Here is an 18,184-nt window from a genome sequence, read left to right as displayed (position 1 = left end):
AGGCATGGATGAGAACAGTATAAACAAATGCACAGATAACATCAGCCCTGCTGTCAGAGCCCACAAAATATAGCAAAGCGATTGGTCTCCATTCTACTGCACTTTACATCCAATATCTCTCCTCACCTCCCCTCATGTGCACAAGAGGAAACTGTACCTTAGATCCAACTACGAAATAGAAGGCCATTTGGTGCAAACGACTTAACTCTAGTTAAAATGGATATCAAATTTCTTTTCCCTAAACATGCGTCTATACATATATAAGAACAATTCATCTTATTAAATGGATTCAAACATAAAAACTGACCTTCGCCACATACCTAAAAGTCCTATAAAAATAAACTTCAAGTTGATGACTTCCTTATGCAGAGACTCTGGAATCCTGGAATGAGTGAACCTTAAAAATCTTATGACATGGCATTTGCTGTAAGTAACAGGTGCAGTGTTTATCGTCTTAAAGACATAAGTCAGATCTCCTCTTCTTTACTATCATTGCTTTCAGATCAGCTGAGAAAGCTGGTCTGAGTTGGGCCTGAGCTCAGGGGCAGAATGCTTACCTAGAATGCAAGAGGCCCCAGGTTCAATCCCCAGATACACAAAAAAGGAAAAAAAGAAAAAGATCTAAAAGTGGATCCCCAAAACTAGAGATCGAGGACAGGAAGAGGAAAAGATCGAAGTCCCTTACAAAATGAGAGTGGGAGAAAGAGAAAGGGGGGATGGGAAGAGGGAGGGGAAACAGAAGGACCAGACACACTGGGCAAGGACCCCGGGGACTTTTAGATAATCCATAATAGTCTTATCTGTACATTATGGGACAGAATAAAGAACGCAAGACTCTGAGGTGGGAGGTCCATATATCCTTCAGACTACGGCAGGTGTTGTTAAAAACTCAAACTATTTTTTCACCCTTAAAATCCTAAGCCATAAATCATAACCCAAGGGAAAAATAAGAGTCATAAAATAACAAAGTTAGGACCTAATTGTATATCCATGAGCTTTTATCTTCATGAAGTAAGGTGTGTACCAGCACTCAACTGCTTCCTGTATCATTTTGTTCTCCTAATCAACTGTGACAGGAAATCTGTTGATGGTCTGTTCATGAAGTGTCTTCAGTGACACTTTAAAAAAAAAAGACAGAGACAAGCTGGGGAGAGCAACCAAATGGAGGAAACACAATATTGAGGCAGGAGACAAAATAAATCAGAATCTGATTTTGAGAAACCTAATTCCCGGTGTGCACACGGTGTAAGCACGGGATACCGTCACTAGCTCACACTCACGTGTCCCAGTTTCCCAACAGGCGCCACGTTTGGCAGGGAGCTGTGTGGACGCAGGTGCTGCCTGTGCAGGGAGAACGCTCAGCACAGCGGAGTTGGGGCTGACTAACTAGGTGATGGAGACTGTGCTTTCTCTAGAGCTCGGGGTGTCTGCTCAGAAAGTCAACGTTCTGCAGGAGGCAAAATGGCCAGAGCTCGCTGCAGAGCCAGGAGGATGCCCACTACATGCTCTGCAGAGTAATTTTAATTTTAAATGTTCCTCACAGAGGAGGGTTGGGCCAATGAAGAGAGGAGAAAAATTATTAAAGTAGACAATGTGCCCACCTCAGTCACAGGCAAGGTGCAACCGGTCCCTCCGATGAATTTACTTCCTTGCCATTCTTAGAGTTATGGTGACGTTGCTTCCTTTATGGTTTTTGTTCTGTTTGTTTTGTTTTTGAGACAAGATCTCCATATAGCCCTGGCTGTCCTGGAACTCACTCTGTAGACCAGGCTGGTCTAAAACTCACAGTGATCCACCTGCCTCTGCCCTCCAAGTGCTGGGATTAAAGATGTGTGCCACCGTGTGTAAATAAAGGACATTTCTGTTATAACTAAAGCAGCAGAGGGGACAGTCAGTGCTGGGATTTCAGGAAAGCCTGAATTTCAAGGGTTTCTCTACAAATATTTGTGGCAATTCACACCACAAAAGGAGGTCAATTTCACTTGTGGAAGATGAAAAGTTGTGGAAGCCTGTCTAACATCCCAAACCTTGCTGAACTGAACACCTAAAAGTGATTAAGATGGAAATTTTCATGTTATTTGTTTTTAATCATAAGAAAAAATATTTCCAAAAAGAAAAAGGAAAGGGGGCTCTAAATCCTTGGGAACACTAATTGTTTTTTTTAATTGAAAAGCTGCTAAAGGAAAGACCAATCAACACTGATACTAAGCATCAAGTAATTTCTACAAATGAGCACCTTAAAGATGAATGATAGTTGAAACAAAAAAGGAAAAAAAATTCTAGTTTGTATACTTCTGAGATAATGTTGCTACCAAAGGACTTAAATCAACTTCTGCATCTACCTCAGATGATAATTCTACCTGTCTAGGCTTTATGTCCTAAAACCAAAGAGGGGGTAGGGGCTTTGGAGACGCTAATCTTGCCTTAAGTCCATCATCCCCATGTCCCCTTGCGGGTGGTAAATGGCAGAGTAGCAATTTCCCCAAGGTGCCATAGAGAATCTCCAAACTCCCTGTTCAAACCTGAAGTAGAAGAGAAGCTCTTCCCAGCATGAGAAGGCACGCACTGGCCTTCATACTTTCACTTCACTGAGAGTTTCTGCCCAGCCTGGGCCGGAACAAGGAGAGCTCCCCTGACTCTCTTAGGAAGTCACAGAATCAGTGTCTGAATGAGCCAGAGCAATGTCATTCATAAATCCCTTCACCTTCTGCAATTAACTAACACTCTGAGGCAGGAATGCCCCCGTTTATTTGTATAAATCCCTTCAGGAATTACTACCTCACTCTCTGACTCGGCCCTAAGAGAGCAGCGACATGCGTTCAGTAGTTACATCTGGGAATGGAGAGAGCGGGACCAGCATTGGGAGGCTTCACTTGTTACTTAGAATCTTTTTCGTTTCCCCTTACCAAACGTCACCTCTCCGTTTCCACTCTTGTCAAACAACTGGAAAGCCACTATGAACATGGAATCTGGAGCACATAAAACAGATTCAAATGCCAAAAACTCTTGATAGGAGATCAACCTGGAAGAAAATATAAAACGTTACTGGGGCTGGTGGGATGGGGGCTCAGCCGTCAAGAGCATGCGGTGTTCGCACCGAGGATGCAGATTCGGTTTCCAACCCCCACATCAACCACCTGTTGATCCAATATCCTCTTCTGGCTTCCAAGGTGTGCACACACACAAACTAAATTGCTTTTAACTACTAGCTAGTATAAAATAGGGAAATACTGGACCTTTTAATGAATCAGAGTTGGAATTTAATAAAGATATGTAGATATCTTTCTTTCATATATACATGTGTGTGTGTGTATAATCTAAAGCATGACAGTTAAGAGAAAAGGGACCTCAGACATCAGTAAAACACACCTGATGTCTGTGTGCATGGGTGTGTCCTTCTCGCAGAAGTCACAGAAAGGAAAACCCTGGGTACCCGCTCCACAAGAGAGTCATCAACACCAGGCATTGACTAGGTGTCGTATGGACTGTATGTAGCTCAGGGTAAGCAGGTGGCAGATGAAGGGTGGATACAGTCGTGGAAGGGAAGGAATAGTACATTTTTGTAAGCCCTTAACAAATTAACGAACATGAGCATTAATCAATAGCTCCTAACATCACAAAGACAGGAACAGGCCAAAAATAAGCCTGAAATTGATCAATAGTCTCCCAACCCCAGCACCGCTGACATTTTTAGCTGGGTAATCTTTCGTTGTTGGGTCTTCTATGATTCGTAGCATATTTAGCAGCTTCCCTGGGTTCTGAGCACGAGATGTCAATTTCATCTCTCAGTTGTGATAACCGATAATGTCTTTAGATATTGTCGAAGATGTCCCAGAAAACAAAATTACCCCCATTGAGAACCAGTGATTTAGAACTAATCATCAATTTAGAGAAAACGCGACGCACAAAGGAGCGTGTTAACCGCGGCCACAGGAACGTGGCTTGTAGGAAACCACGAGACAGCACGGGGGTCCCAGAAAATAAGATTTAGAAAAGATGCTCTCTCGGCCTCCGTCTTCCTTGAAAGTCCTGCGCCACGAGGGAGTGAAAGTGCCTGAGAAGAGAGATGACGTAGAGGTCCCTGTAAATCAACTTGTGTAACCCCGGGGGCTGACAGAGCAGAAAGAAGGGATGCTGGGGCAAGTGGTTTGACTGTAATTTCTGTCGGTAATTCATCCCCAAGGATCTGAGACTTCACCATCAGATCACCAAATGCTCCTCTGAGAGACTGCCCTGCTTACAACCGAAACAGACCCTGATGGCCCTCCGCCTCCAACCTGCGGTTTTCTACCTCTCTGCTCACTTGTGCCCAAGTGTAACTCAGGTATAGGAAATTTTTTCTATCTTAAAGTCTCGCTGTAGAATCTGTATCTATATCTAAACATATATATGTGTGTATACACACACATACAGTGACTTTAAAACAGGAGTGGTGGCACATGCCTATAACTCCAGCACTGGGAAGACAGGAAAGTTAGGAGTTCAAGGCCAGCTTCTCCTATATAGCAAGTTCAAGGCTATGTTTTATTATTTTGTTTTTTGTTTGTTTGTTTGTTTTATGAGACGGGGTTTTAAGTCTGTGTAGCCTTGGCTGTCCTGGAACTGCTCTGTAGACCAGGCTGGCCTTGAACTTGTAGAGATCTGCTGCCTCTACCTCCCTAGTCCCTAGTTCTGGCATTAAAGGCGTGCCTCACCACTGCCTGGCAACAATTTGATTTTTTTAAGTATCCAGAATTGGGGATCCAAAATACAAGTAACCTTGAATTATAGACTGCATCACTTTGAAACATATTTTGTGCCCAGTAATAAACTTTCTTTTTTATAATAGAAAATCAAAGACTAGCTCCCTACCCAGCAAAGGCCATAGCTGCTGGTTAGCAGGTGGAATCTGTCCAACAAATACGCTTTTCTTGGCAAACAAAGACTTATTTCTCCCCATGCACTTGCTGGCAACATTAGGAAATTCTAAGATTTCATGCAAATATCCAGCTTTCTGATTTCCCTTGACACATTGCAAGCTTGGGCAACAGGAGGTTTTTGGTCCAAGTGACTCTTGGTAGCTCTTGGTGCCAAGCAGGAGCTGCCTCCAAAAAGTCAGCTGTAGCCGTCGGCTGCCTATGCCTGGTAAGACACACTGGTGACTTACGGAGGTTTACTGTATGCAGCAAGCAGCCCCTGTTAAAATGCAAGCCCTGTGGAACCTGCAAAATTGACACATTTGCCCATCATCATATCCAGACATTCACTAAACTACTGAGTGGCTAGAGTATTGGAGCCAGTGGGGGCACATCTAGAGCCATTGTCTTTCCTACTGGTCCATCTGCAGGAGAAACTAAGGCATGGGATGGCTCCCCAGGTCCCCAGACTTCACAGGAAGAACATCTCATCCCTGGCCAAAGTCCACCTGGCCAACCTCTTTTTTTTTTTTTTCTCTCTTTTTTTTTTTTTGTTGTTTTGTTTTTTTGAGACAGGGTTTCCCCGTAGCTTTGGAACCTGTGCTGGAACTAGCTCTTGTAGACCAGGCTGGCCTCAAACTCACAAAGATCTGCCTGCCTCTGCCTCCTGAGTGCTGGGATTAAAGGCGCACACCACCACCGCCTGGCTCGGCCAACCTATTCTTTAAATAGTTTTTATGGGGTGCAGTGGGGGGTGGGGGCCACACTGAACTCCTAATCTTCCTGCTTCTACCTCCTGAGTACTGAGAATTTTTATTTGAAATTGGGTATTTTATAACTTTGAAGTAACAAATTTGGGGAATGTGAGGTACGCTTTTCCCACCAAGTCCCTTCTCAGAACGGAAACTGATATAATGCCAAAATGTTTACGTGACTTTTGTAGTTTTCTACAAAATTTTGTAAAATAGCCAAGATTTCTACCAAACTGAATGGATCTTTGACATGCATGGTACATTAAAAAACGGAAACAAAACAAACAAAAACCACCCATGAAGGATCAGAGAAAAGAACTGGGTCTTCCCAGTAGCGCGGAGAGCACTTCCAGATGAAAATTCTGACTGAACTAAATATAGAAACCACTGTCCTGGAAGTTAGAGTTTCACAGAAGCAACTGTCTAAATATTTTAGAGCAGATCACATGATAATAGCCTCCGTGATCTGCATTTAATGCATAAAATCATTTCACTTTTCATTACGCAACCAGAACCCCCAAGTTTAAGCCACGGTCTCACGAATAACACTTGTCTGACGGCTTGACTTGGAGACAACCCGTCAGGCTATTTATACCGCACAAGGCTGCCTCTGCCTGACTGTATCAGGCACCTTATTTCACCGTCTAATGGTGGGCAGGAGATGGCAAGAGAGAAAAGTTCCTGGGCTAGAAAACATCAGGGGAGATACTACGTTCCTTTGTGCTCATAGAGGTCCAAAAGTAATATAAAAGTAGTCACAAAAGACTTGCCTGAAAGCACGGATATTCTAGAAGCAGGTCTCAGACCTGATCAACAGAGGAAGACTGTTGAAAACACCTAAGCCAGCCCCAGCCTCAGAGGTCATCAAGTATCTTAGACTTGTCTCTATGGATCCTACTCATCCCTTGATTTCCCTTCGTTAGGGTGATTCTAAGTGATACCACTGCGGCCATCTCACAGCATACCCTGGACTCGGCATCAAAAAACAGTAACAGGCCTGGCAGGCGGTGGTGGTCCACGCCTTTAATCCCAGCACTTGGGAGGCAGAGGCAGGCAAATCTCTGAGTTTGAGGCCAGCCTGGTCTACAAGAGTGAGTTCCAGGACAGCCAGGGCTACACAGAGAAACCCTGTCTCGGAAAACAAACACAAACAAACAAAAATAAAATTGTAACAGAGCCTTAATGGAGGCCAGAATAAAAATAACAATTTTTCATTCTAATCCTTCATTCACTACCCTGGGTGATGGTGACAGAGAGAGAGAGAGAGAGAGAGAGAGAGAGAGAGAGAGAGAGAGAGAGAGAACGAGCTGGAGAAAAGGAAGTTATCGGCTATGGATTACAGGGGGAAAGGGTACTGAATGCTTAAAGAGCTAATGTTTTATTACCAAGGAAGCTAATCAACCACTTTCAGCCTCTTTTTCTTAACTGTCAAACAAAGGCTGACTTCTTGGAATGAGTCAAACATCATCAAAGACTTTGATTCTGTTGGATTAAGATGTAAACCATAATACTGAGCCCTTCTGAAAGCCTGAAGTTTCTTCCTAGAAAACTTCTTATACAAATCCATCTATTATGCATTAGAGTCAGGAAGTTCAACAACCTCTAAACATCTACAAACAGGCAAGAATCCAAGTCTTCTAGAAAACTCTAATCCCCCCCCCTACTTCTGGAAGTAATTTGTGGGCAAAATGAAAAAAATGGGGAAAAAAGTGAAAAGGGCTGCCTGCCAGGTGATGCCTGGAACCCAGCACTTGGGAGCATGAAGCTGGGGGATTATCATAAGTTTAAATGCATCTCTTACAACCACAAGAAAAGGGGGCATGGGAGGGCATCTTTAAAAGGTAAGCTCAGCCAGTTGCGGTGGCGCACACCTCTAACCTCAGCACTGGGAGACAGAGACAGGCCGATCTGTGAGCCGTAGGCTAGCCAGGGCTGCATAGTGAGACTCTGAATTAAAAAAAAAAAAAAAGGAGTAAACTCAATTCAATCTTGCTAGATTCTTCCCTACACAAAGCTATTACCGACTTACTCTGCCAAATTAATACTCCTTGGATTCTACTTGACCACATGAAAAATGGCCTACTTTGACAATGCACTTCAGACTACAAGTGTCATTAGAAGTTTCAGGAGAACTAAAACAAGATGGTCACAAAAGGCATGAGGTATTTATGTGAAAACATGGGCATTCTAAAACCATGTCTAGAACTGGAGAGATGGCTCAGATGCTGAGAGCACTGGCTGCTCTTCCAGAGGATCTAGGTTCAATTCCCAGCACCCACATGGTAGCCCACAGCCAGCTGCAACTTCAGTCCCAGAGGATTTGATGCTTCGACCTGGCTTCCTTGGGCATTACCTGCCCAGCCATACATGCAGGCAAAATGCGAAATAAAAATAAAGGGAGAAAAATAGGGCCAAGTGTGGTGACGCGGTTTTGATCCTGGCACTCGGGAGACAGAGGCAGGTGAATTTGTGGGTTCAAGGTCAGCCTGATCTACATAGTGAGTTCCAGGACAGCCGGGACTACATAGAGAGACTCTTGTTTCAATAAATAAATACAAAACCAGGTCAACAGCAAACATGTCATCATTTTCTAAAAGAGCAAAATGTATGTGCTACCTTTAATAATTCAGAAAGAAGCATTCTAATGAAATAAGTTAATAATTTTCATAAACTTTCTAACTAACCGCTGCTTAGATAAATGATATGATAGGCAGTTTGGGAGCTAATCTTACATTTTGGATTGGTTTGGTTTCAAGACAGGGTTTCTCTGTGTAACAGCTCTGGCTGTCTGGAACTGGTTCTATAGACCAGGCTGGCCTCAAACTCACGGAGATCCACCTGCCTCTGCCTCCCGAGTGCTGAGATTAAAGGTGTGTGCCTTTAATCTAATATTACAAATGATCTAACATTATTAAATATTAATGTTAATATCAAAATGATCTGACATTTTTAAGATTAGACAGAAATGTATAACTTTTCTCCAACACCTGCCATTTATAATGATACATCTTTCCTAGTCATCAAAGACTCATTGAGTAAACAGTTGTTGAATGTCCCAAATTTCCTGCACTGGGCCTAGTTCTATGGATCAGTAAAAGTGAACTCAGAGCCAGCTCTGGCAGGAAGCAACTTCCGAGCCAGTCTTGCTCCTTCAGCCATTAGGGTAGTCTGCTAACTAGACTGCGCGAGACCAGTCTCTCGTCTTCTCCGACCTTCTTTTCTAAAGCATGATCATACTTATATAATCATATGATCACACTTATAGTGATGGATAAAGACTCTTCGCTGCCCAGTTTTTTATACAAGCATCTCTACATCTAGGAAGAAAATCCCGGGCCCTTGGGGGACCTGGGGATATAACTGAAAGCTGCCACAGTGAGCAGTTGTTTTATATAATTCAATAAATATTGTATTTGTTCCATAGTCCAGCCCCGTGCAATTTCGCTAACATTAACAGCTCACTTTGAGGAATGGACTAACTCCACAGTAAGATGAATCTTATTGCTTCTGTGGCTTCACACCCATACACCACCAGGCTATAAGTACCCGAAGGCTGGGAGTCATTGCGTACAAGACACAGCAAAAGCCCAGCGCACAAAGTCCCCAGTTTCATTCCAACTACATCTTCTGTAACAACAAAGCAATGTCAAAGGTGTCACACCAAAGTACTTACAACGTAAGTTCCCCACTGCTTACACACACACACACACACACACACACACACACGCACGCGCTTGCGCCGTTTCGTGTCCCCATGACAATCCTTTTCCCCTCCCTGGAATTCCTCTCCCCTTTTGTCCCACTACCAGAAGACTCCCACTGTTCTCATCCTAGGGTCAGCCCTCCGGTGACGCAGCTCTAACTACTCAGAGTTAAGGAAGCATCCTGGGCACTTCTACTTACTAGATATATCATCTCTCTGTCTTACCGGAAACACTGACTTGTGTTTTCTTTGTCTGGTCCTCTTTCCCACTAAGCTATGACCTTAACTCTTAAGGTCAGCAACTTCATTTTATGCATGCTTGTATTTATAAAGCCCAATAGCACCTGGCAAAAGTGTGGTGTTTAACAGGATGTTTCCCAACTAGATAAGTACACAGATGAATGCAGATTGCTCCCTACGATCTTCACAGTGCCTATATCCTCCTAACATGCTATCATTTACTTTTTTATTGTCTTTATTGCCTTTGTGACTTCTTTTCTGACACATTCTAACACTAAGAATAATGCCTGACACATTAGCAGGAATTTAGTATTTTTCAAATAAATGAATTTTAAAAATTAGTAATAAGGAACCCATCCTCAGATTATTCAATATAAGATATGGTTTCTCTCATGTAAACTTTTTTTTCAGAAAATAAGAAATGACAGCAAGTTTGATAATGGCAGTAAATAATACCATTTTATAAGTTTCAAAGGAAAGATATTGATTACTATTAAAACTCTAGATACAGGGCTGGAAAGATGGCTTGGCAGGTAAGAGCACTTGCTACTCTTACAGGAGACACAGACTCAGTTCCCAGCACCCACATGGCAGCTCACAGCTTTCTGTAACTCAATACCTGGAGAACAGATGCCATCTTCTGGCGCCTCACACGCCATGCACATAGTACATATACATACATGCAGGCAAAACACTTACACACATAACAGTAAATACATTGTTTAAATAATTCAAAATGTGGGCTGATCATGGTGATGCACCTTTAATCCCAGCACTCAGGAGACAGAAGCAGGAGGAGCTCTTTGAATTCAAGGCTAGCCTGGTCTATATACTGAATTCCAGGCCAACCAGAGTTATGTAGTAAGACCTTGTCTCAAAAAAATAAATGACATGAAATTTACAGTTTTACATTTTTAATAAAATGTATGATTAATTTTCAAAACAGGTATAAAGATTCTTACCCATCCTTGGTTTGATCAGCTACTCCGGCCAAGAGCTGCACAATCTTTGGGTTGCTGTTGGGATCATTGTACAGGCCAAGATAGCGCTGAACAAAGTCTTCTGGGGTCATGTAATGTTCTCCATCCACCTCAGTGCTGGCATACTGAAAAATGGATAAACAAGGCACATGAAAAAGTAGGATGGTTCAACATCATGAGGTTGCTAACAGTTGTTCGGGGGAAAGTAACCCAAACTATGGTACTAAAATCAACATAAGGATAGTGAAAGTGGATATTGCCTCTGGGTAGTGAAGAACCAAACACACAGAGACCAATTTAAGACCACAGTCAAGGACTGATATGTAGTCAGCCTTGACGAACCCTGCTAGGTGAAATGAGCTGGACACAATAGGCCCATGATGTAGGATCCCATTTACATCAAATGCCCACAAAGGCAAGTCCATGGGGAAGAACACAAAATGATGACTACCAGGTCCTGAGAGAGGGAGACAAGGACTAACTGCTCAATGAGTCTGTGGTTTCTCTCTGAGAACGAGTAATGTGTTCTGGGATTATGGATGAAGGTCACACATTATAAATATTTAAAACCACTAAGTAGTATGCTTTAAAATGATTACAACAGGGACCTTTATGTCATGTGACTATTTAATCTCAGTTAAAAATGACTCTCTGATTCAGCTTCTTTCTCCCAGCATTCTCTTCTGTTTACTCCACCCACCTATGTTCTAACCAATAAAATGGGCCAAGGCAGTTTCTTTATTATAATTAACCAATGTCCTTCCTCCATCATAAAAATACATGAGTAAGGCCGGGCGGTGGTGGCGCACGCCTTTAATCCCAGCACTCGGGAGGCAGAGGCAGGCAAATCTCTGTGAGTTCGAGGCCAGCCTGGTCTACAAGAGCTAGTTCCAGGACAGGAACCAAAAGCTACGAAGAAACCCTGTCTCAAAAAAAAAAAAAAAATACATGAGGTAGGGCTGGAGGGATGGTTCAGGGGTTAGAGTACTGGTTGCTCTTCCAGAAGATCTGGGTTCAGTTCCCAGCACCCACGTGGCAGCAGGCAGCAGTCAGGAACTCCAGTTCCAGGGCTTCTAACTCCTCCTTCTGGTCATGTGGTGCACAGACGCAACATACAGTCAAAACACTCACACACATAAAATAAAAATGAATTTTTAAAAAATAAATAAATAAAAGAAAATACACAGGGGACAGCAAGATGACTCAGTAGGTAAAGGAGCTTGGAGGCCCAAGAAATTATTTCAAACTTAATTCTAAGCGCTCCATCACATGTGACATTAGCTACACTATTTTTGAAATATCCATATTCTCAACATTACTTTTCTGCCTCCGTGCTCCCTTTCTCGGGGAACTGTGGCCTTTTGTGTTACTTGTATTCACCTGGAGTGGGCGCACGCAGCACAGCATGAACATGGAAGTTAGAGAGCTGCTTCCCAAAGTCATTGCTGGCCTTACACCAGGTGGATCCCAAGTATCAAACTCAGCCACCATGCTGGGCCATGGTGCCTTCATCGGCTCTGCTGGCTCGCCTGCTCCGTTCAAAATGCTTTTTAATTTTTAATAGAGAGTGAACTAAATCAAAGAGAGTATGCAGGAACCAGGGGCAAGTGAGGAAATCCACTAGGCAAATGGGCAAGGGAACCAGGACCCTTGTGCTGCAGACCTCCAGGGCACCTACTCCTGACCAGGGCGGACAGAGAGTTCAGGAAGCAAAGCGACCGGGAAACACCAAAGACCAAATTATCCAATGCTCCGTGAGAAAGAAAGGGATTCTGGGAAAAGTGCAAGTCTGCTCTGATGTCACGTCCTCAAGGAGCTCCACCTTCATTGCTTATTGGATGCTCCAGCTTGGCCCTGCGTCTAGAACCCCTACCCGCTTGCACGTGTGTATCCTCCTCCAGCACCGTATTTTACCATCTCCCACCTGAAACATCAGGGGAGCATCTTTGTCCATCTGTTCCCTAATATGTCCCCAGCAACAAAAACGGTGGTGCTAGGCACTCAAAAAACATCCATTCAATGAATGAATCGGTAGGGGGTTTACAAACAAGCAAATAAAAGCTGGACAATCTTTAACTATGAAGAAGTATTTTTGTTGGAAAAAATAGGGAATATCAAAATTAATGACTTGATCTTGGTGATGGGGGCTCACATCTGTAATCCCAACACTCAGGAGGCTGAGGCAGGAGGACCACATGGTGTTTGAGACTAGCCTGCATCTGGTAAAGGCATTTACCACCAAGTCTGACAAGCTGAGTTCAGGCCTGAGCCCACATGGTAGAAAGAGAAAACAAGAGTCATCTAAGTTGCCTTCTGCCCTCCACACGTACACTGTGCCAGCATGCATGAGCATACACGCACACATCATAAACAAAATATATTTAAAAAAAAAAAAACATTTTAAGCCAGGCATGGTAGCAACACACATGAAACCCCAGCACTGGGGAGGCAGAGGCAGAATCAGGAGGCTCATTCCCAGCTCACCGCCAGCCTGGTTTATATAGTAAGATCCTGTCTCAAACGAACAATCGAAAAAGCACAACGTAGTTCAAAATGAAAAATACTTGCAGTCAGAATGCTGATACTAATAATAATCAAATGCTATAACTGTATTGGGAAGACGGAGGGGAAACCTGAAAGTATCATAAGGAAGCTTGTCTGGCTTGTGCACCAAGCCCTGGGCCCAGTCCTTGTTAGAGAAAAAGCCTATACACATCAGTATAAAAATATAAAAACAAACACCAAAACAAATAGCTAAAGGAGGTTCAAGTGGCTGCCTCTGGGGAGTAAAAGGCAGAAGGATCAGGGAAGGGACGGCTGGTTTACTCTTTGGTTAACTAGTTCACATACATGTGAACTGGGTAAGCCATCTGTCTTCCAACCAGGAGAGGGAATTCAAACCAGAAATGTTTCCTTTTTCTCACTCGGAAAACATCAAAGGTCACAGCACGGTCTGTGTCAGCTTACAAATGAAGGTGGGCTTCTCCCTGCTGATGCTAATCAAGAGCACCCCAGAAGCATCAGCCACCAGATGAATCACGTCCGGGCCACGGGACTACATCAGCCGTTCCTGAAGCAGCCTTGTTTTAATCCTGGCTCCATTACAAATCGGCTCATGTGAGTCTTTTTTTTTTTAAAAAAACTAGTATTTATTTATTTATTTATTATGTATACAGTATTCTGTCTGTGTATAACTGCAGGCCAGAAGAGGGCACCAGACCCCATTACAGATGGTTGTGAGCCACCATGTGGTTGCTGGGAATTGAACTCAGGACCTTTGGAAGAGCAGGCAGTGCTCTTGACCTCTGAGCCATCTCTCCAGCCCTCATGTGAGTCTTTAGGCAAGCTCCTTCTTTTCCCAGAACTCTAGATTGTGTACACTCCTGGGCCATGAAGATCAAGTAAATCTTTGATATACTGAAAGGGTGGGTCTAGAAACAAAGCACCAAAAACAAACAAACAAACAAACAACAAAGCAAACCAGGGGCTGGCCAAACAGCACCGCACAAAAGCACTGTCTACAGCTCTTACAGAGGACCTTGAGTTTGGGTGGTTCACAAATGCCTGTAACACTAGCTCCAGAGGGAGCCAAGGCCTCTCGCCTTCTGAGACACATTCACACGCACATTGTCACCCCGCACCACACCACACATACAGTTAAGATTAAGGGGGAAAAAAAATCAACCTTAAAAAGAATGAACTGGCCGTGCAGTGATGGCACATGCCTTGAAGTCCAGCACTGGGAGCAAGAGTTGGGGCGGGGGGGGGGGGGGCAGCAGAAAAAAGTGGATCTCTATGAAGCCATCTTGGTCTAAAAATTGACTTCAAGTACAGTCAGAGCTGTTACACAGAGAAACCTTGTTTTGAAAAACGAAACCAAACCAAAAAATCATATAAGATATTAGCAATAACGGTAAACAAATTCTAGACACTGACAATAAGTGTAGTCGACCAGCTCTCGGTACATACTTCTTCTCCTGTTCTTTCTTCAACATTTGCCATAATAAGACACATGTGGGCTTTTTGTTTATTTTTGCTTTAGAAACAGTGTCTCCTGTATTTCTGGGCTGGCCTCAAACTCACTATAACCTTGAACTTCAGATCCTCCTACCTCTACCCCACCATTCCCACCCCACCCCGTACCCTCAGTTCTGGGATTGCATGCATGAGCTACCCTGTAGCGCTGGCCTCCATCCAAGCTGGCCAAGCTTCTCTACCAACTGAGCTACATCCTCAGTCCCCGGACAGGTTAAACAAGAACACAAACTCAGCAGAGCGAAGGACAGGCAGGAGTGGGGAGAGGCACCATAGTCATGGGGCTACTGGAAGTGGCGAGGGAGGTCAGTACAAAGAAACCTGATAGCAGGATTTATGGAGCCTGATGAGTCAACCAACATCAGGAACATGACGGCCAACACTAAGCAAGATCATAAGAACACCATGGAAACTGAAGAAGTATCCATCTAAGGGCAGCTGGGATGGGTGGGGAGGAGAGAGACAGCAACATCTGAGCTCAACCAGAGAAAGGAGATTTCAGCCTCTCTTAGAAGTGAGAAAAATCTTTGTTTCTGGGAGGGGGTTAACTGGAGAAACAGTAATAAGTAGAGTTTTGGGTTGGGGGATATGGTTGCACAGAATGACCGAGGAGATAGGTTTGACTCCTAACACCACCAAAAGTGGTGGGTGATACTGTCATGTCTTAAGCATGTAATTGTTTGTGTTCTCTTTTCCTGTTTAAGACAGACAAAAGAAAAACAGAGAGAGGGAGATTGAGAGAGAAGTAGGTAGGGGGTGTAGCTCAAGAGATCACTCAGAGGGTAAGAGTGCTTGCTTGTTCGGCAAGCACAGGACCTGAGTTCAAACTCTTAGTATCCATGCAAAAAGCCAAAGATGACCATGCAAGAACCTGTAACCACAGCACTTGTGAGGCAGAGACAGGAGGATTGCTGGGACTTGTTGTCTCCTGTCTACTTCCAGGTTTAGTAAGAGAAGGGGCGCACATAGGATCTTACACACACCCCATCCCCACCCCACGGTGAGCACACAGCACACTCGCAAATATGAAGAGAAAAAAGAATGAACAATGAATGAATGAATACTGACTGAGCACCCCAAAATGCCTGGGACCAGGAGTATTTCTTAATACAGATTATTTTTTGAATATCTGCATATACTAATGGGAAGTATTTCTGGCAATTGTTGTTATTTTTGTTGGTTTGTTTGATTTTTCTTTTTTAGGAAGGATCCCAGGTTGTCTAAGCAGGCCTCAAACACACTATGTAGAAGAAGCTGGTCTTGAATTGATCCTCTTGCCTCCACCCCCTTGGGATTGCAGACACTACCACACCTGGCTCCATAATGAGCTAACTAAACACAAAGTTCCATTGTTCACACATACTTTTTTTTTTAATAATTTGTTCATTCTTATCTTGTGTGCATTGGTTTTTGCATGCATGTATGTCCGTGTAAGGATGCCAGATCTTGGAGTTGTAGACAGTTGTCAGCTGTCATGTGGGTGCTGGGAATTGAACCCCAGGTCCTCTGGAAGAGCAGTCAGTGCTCTCAACCTCTGAGCCATATCTCCAGCCCTCATACATACCCTTGAGATTTAAAAGAGAAAATTTCCCCATAGCCTGGGGCATTTGAACACTTGGCCCCTAGTTAGTGGCTGTTTGGGGAGCTTTAGGTGGTACAGCGTTGCCAGAGAAACCATGTCACCTGGGAGCGGAGTTTGAAATGGAAAGCTTCCCAGTCACTTCCAGTTCCCTCTTTATGCTTCCTGTTTGGGTTTGAAGAAGTGAGCTCTCAGCTTCCTGTTCCTGCAGCCCTGTCTGCAGCTACCCCTATGCCTCCCTGCCATAATGGACTCTTATCCCTCTGGAACCATATGCCCAAATTAACTCTTTCTTCTAGAAGTTGCATTCGTCATGATGCTTTATCCCAGCAACAGCAAAGTAATACACACACCTTTCTACCTGAAGGTGATTTAATACAATATTTTCAGTGTGCCTGGATATTGATCTTAATCAATTATATAAGGTTGGGTATAGTACTTTCTACATACATCATCATATCAGTGTTCAAAAACTTGGATTCTGGAGCATCTCAGACCCCACTGTTTAGGAATAGCAATGTTCAACCTACACACAAAGGTACGGAGCAGAAGATGAGACTGAAAACGTGCTGTATTGTGAAGGATTTTAGAGAAGAAAGAAACGATCCCTGTCCTGCTCAGGTGGATGAAGACTGGAGGACATGTAGTGTCCACCTCACAGAGCCCAGTGAAAGTCCCTGAGGCCATCAGGAAACCAGGGAAGTTAAAAGCTGCCGTCCCCAGTGTCCAGCACTGCCGACAGCATTTTACTTCACAACAGGGAGGACGCTGCTTTCTCAAGAGTGAGGAGAGAGCACGAACATGTCAGAGCTGTGAGTAAGAAACTACTTGCCTGTTCCTTCTGATTGAGTTGCACGTGTTCTCCGGAGCCCGAGCCTGGCTGCCGGGACAAGGACACAGCCTACCCAGAACATACAGTGAAAGTAGGCGGCACCTAGAGAATCCCCAGGATGCCCCCGACTTTTAAACCCAGGAAACAGCAGCATTCGCGCAAGCTAAGGCCACAGCCGCCAACAGGGAAACAAATGCTTTGGCTGACATGAACTGACAGAGGCCTTGCCAGTACCTCGGGTTACAAATGACGCCAGACAACAACTCCCCCACTCTCCCGGTCTACTTTAACTTGATTTTAAACGCAAGATAGAGTGTATAGCTGAAGGGGGGAAATAAACCCAAAGTCTTCTCCTCGGCAGGGAGTCAGTACTTGACTTCTACAGAAAACAGTGAACTAATTAACCCATTCAATTAGAGGCAATTACTTGGCAATGTCAGGTAGCCTGTTGCCCGAACAGACAGAACCAAAGAGACTTCTGAATGGAAACTAGAAGCTACCCAGGGTTGGTTAAAATGCTAAAACGAATTAGGTCTTAGACTAATGGAGAAGAACTGGCACCACAGAAATAGATAGGAGGCTGCAGGGGTGGTTCTGCAGTGGGAGGGCACACACCTGGGTCAATAAGGCCCAGCTCCAGCCCCTGCACCCCCTCACCCCTGCACACAGGGGGCGGGGGGGGGAGGGGGGAGAAAGAAGGAGAGAGGGAATAGAAAAGGCAATATCAGAATTAAAATTAAAAATATTAAGGGCCAAAAAAAATATTAAGGGCCTTTTGAGGCCTTCTCTCTGTGCTAATTAAAATAGTTTGAATACTTGCATTAAAAATGGCAAAAGAGACTTAATATGGTATTTTGAGGGCTCAGCAGTTAAGAATATGTGCTGCCCAGCTGGGTGGTGGTAGCACACACCCTTGGCCCCAGCACTAGGCAGAGACAGGTGGATCTCTGTGAGTTCGAGGCCAGCCTGGATTCCAGAACAGCCAGGACTACACGGGGAAACCCTGTCTCAAAACACAAAACAAAACTTTTTTTTTCAGGTTGAATATTTATTTAGGGGGTTATGAACGGGAAAGGGAGAAGGGAGAGAGAGAGAGAGAGAGAGAGAGAGAGAGAGAGAGAGAGGCATAAGCAAAGCTGCCTCTCCGAGAGGAAGATGAAAAAAGCCA

General features: G+C 44.0%; 1 protein-coding gene across 1 annotated transcript in view; it reads right to left on the bottom strand.

Annotated features, from left to right (window-relative positions):
* The window catches only part of Slc25a12 (solute carrier family 25 member 12), a 72,471-nt gene that overhangs the window by 39,723 nt on the left and 14,564 nt on the right, over positions 1-18,184 (bottom strand). Inside the window, exons 3-4 of the mRNA XM_050122087.1 lie at positions 10,553-10,695; positions 2,907-3,022 (exon numbers count right to left, since the gene is read on the bottom strand). Coding sequence (XP_049978044.1) covers positions 2,907-3,022; positions 10,553-10,695 — 259 coding nt within the window. The remainder of the gene's footprint in view (positions 1-2,906; positions 3,023-10,552; positions 10,696-18,184) is intronic.

This window comes from Alexandromys fortis, unplaced genomic scaffold (assembly GCF_014885135.2).
Source record: "Alexandromys fortis isolate MF-2015 unplaced genomic scaffold, M_Fortis_MF-2015_v1.1 scaffold_8_9099976_23576923, whole genome shotgun sequence".
Classification (NCBI taxonomy): domain Eukaryota; kingdom Metazoa; phylum Chordata; class Mammalia; order Rodentia; family Cricetidae; genus Alexandromys; species Alexandromys fortis.
This window is presented reverse-complemented; position numbering and strand designations above follow the sequence as displayed.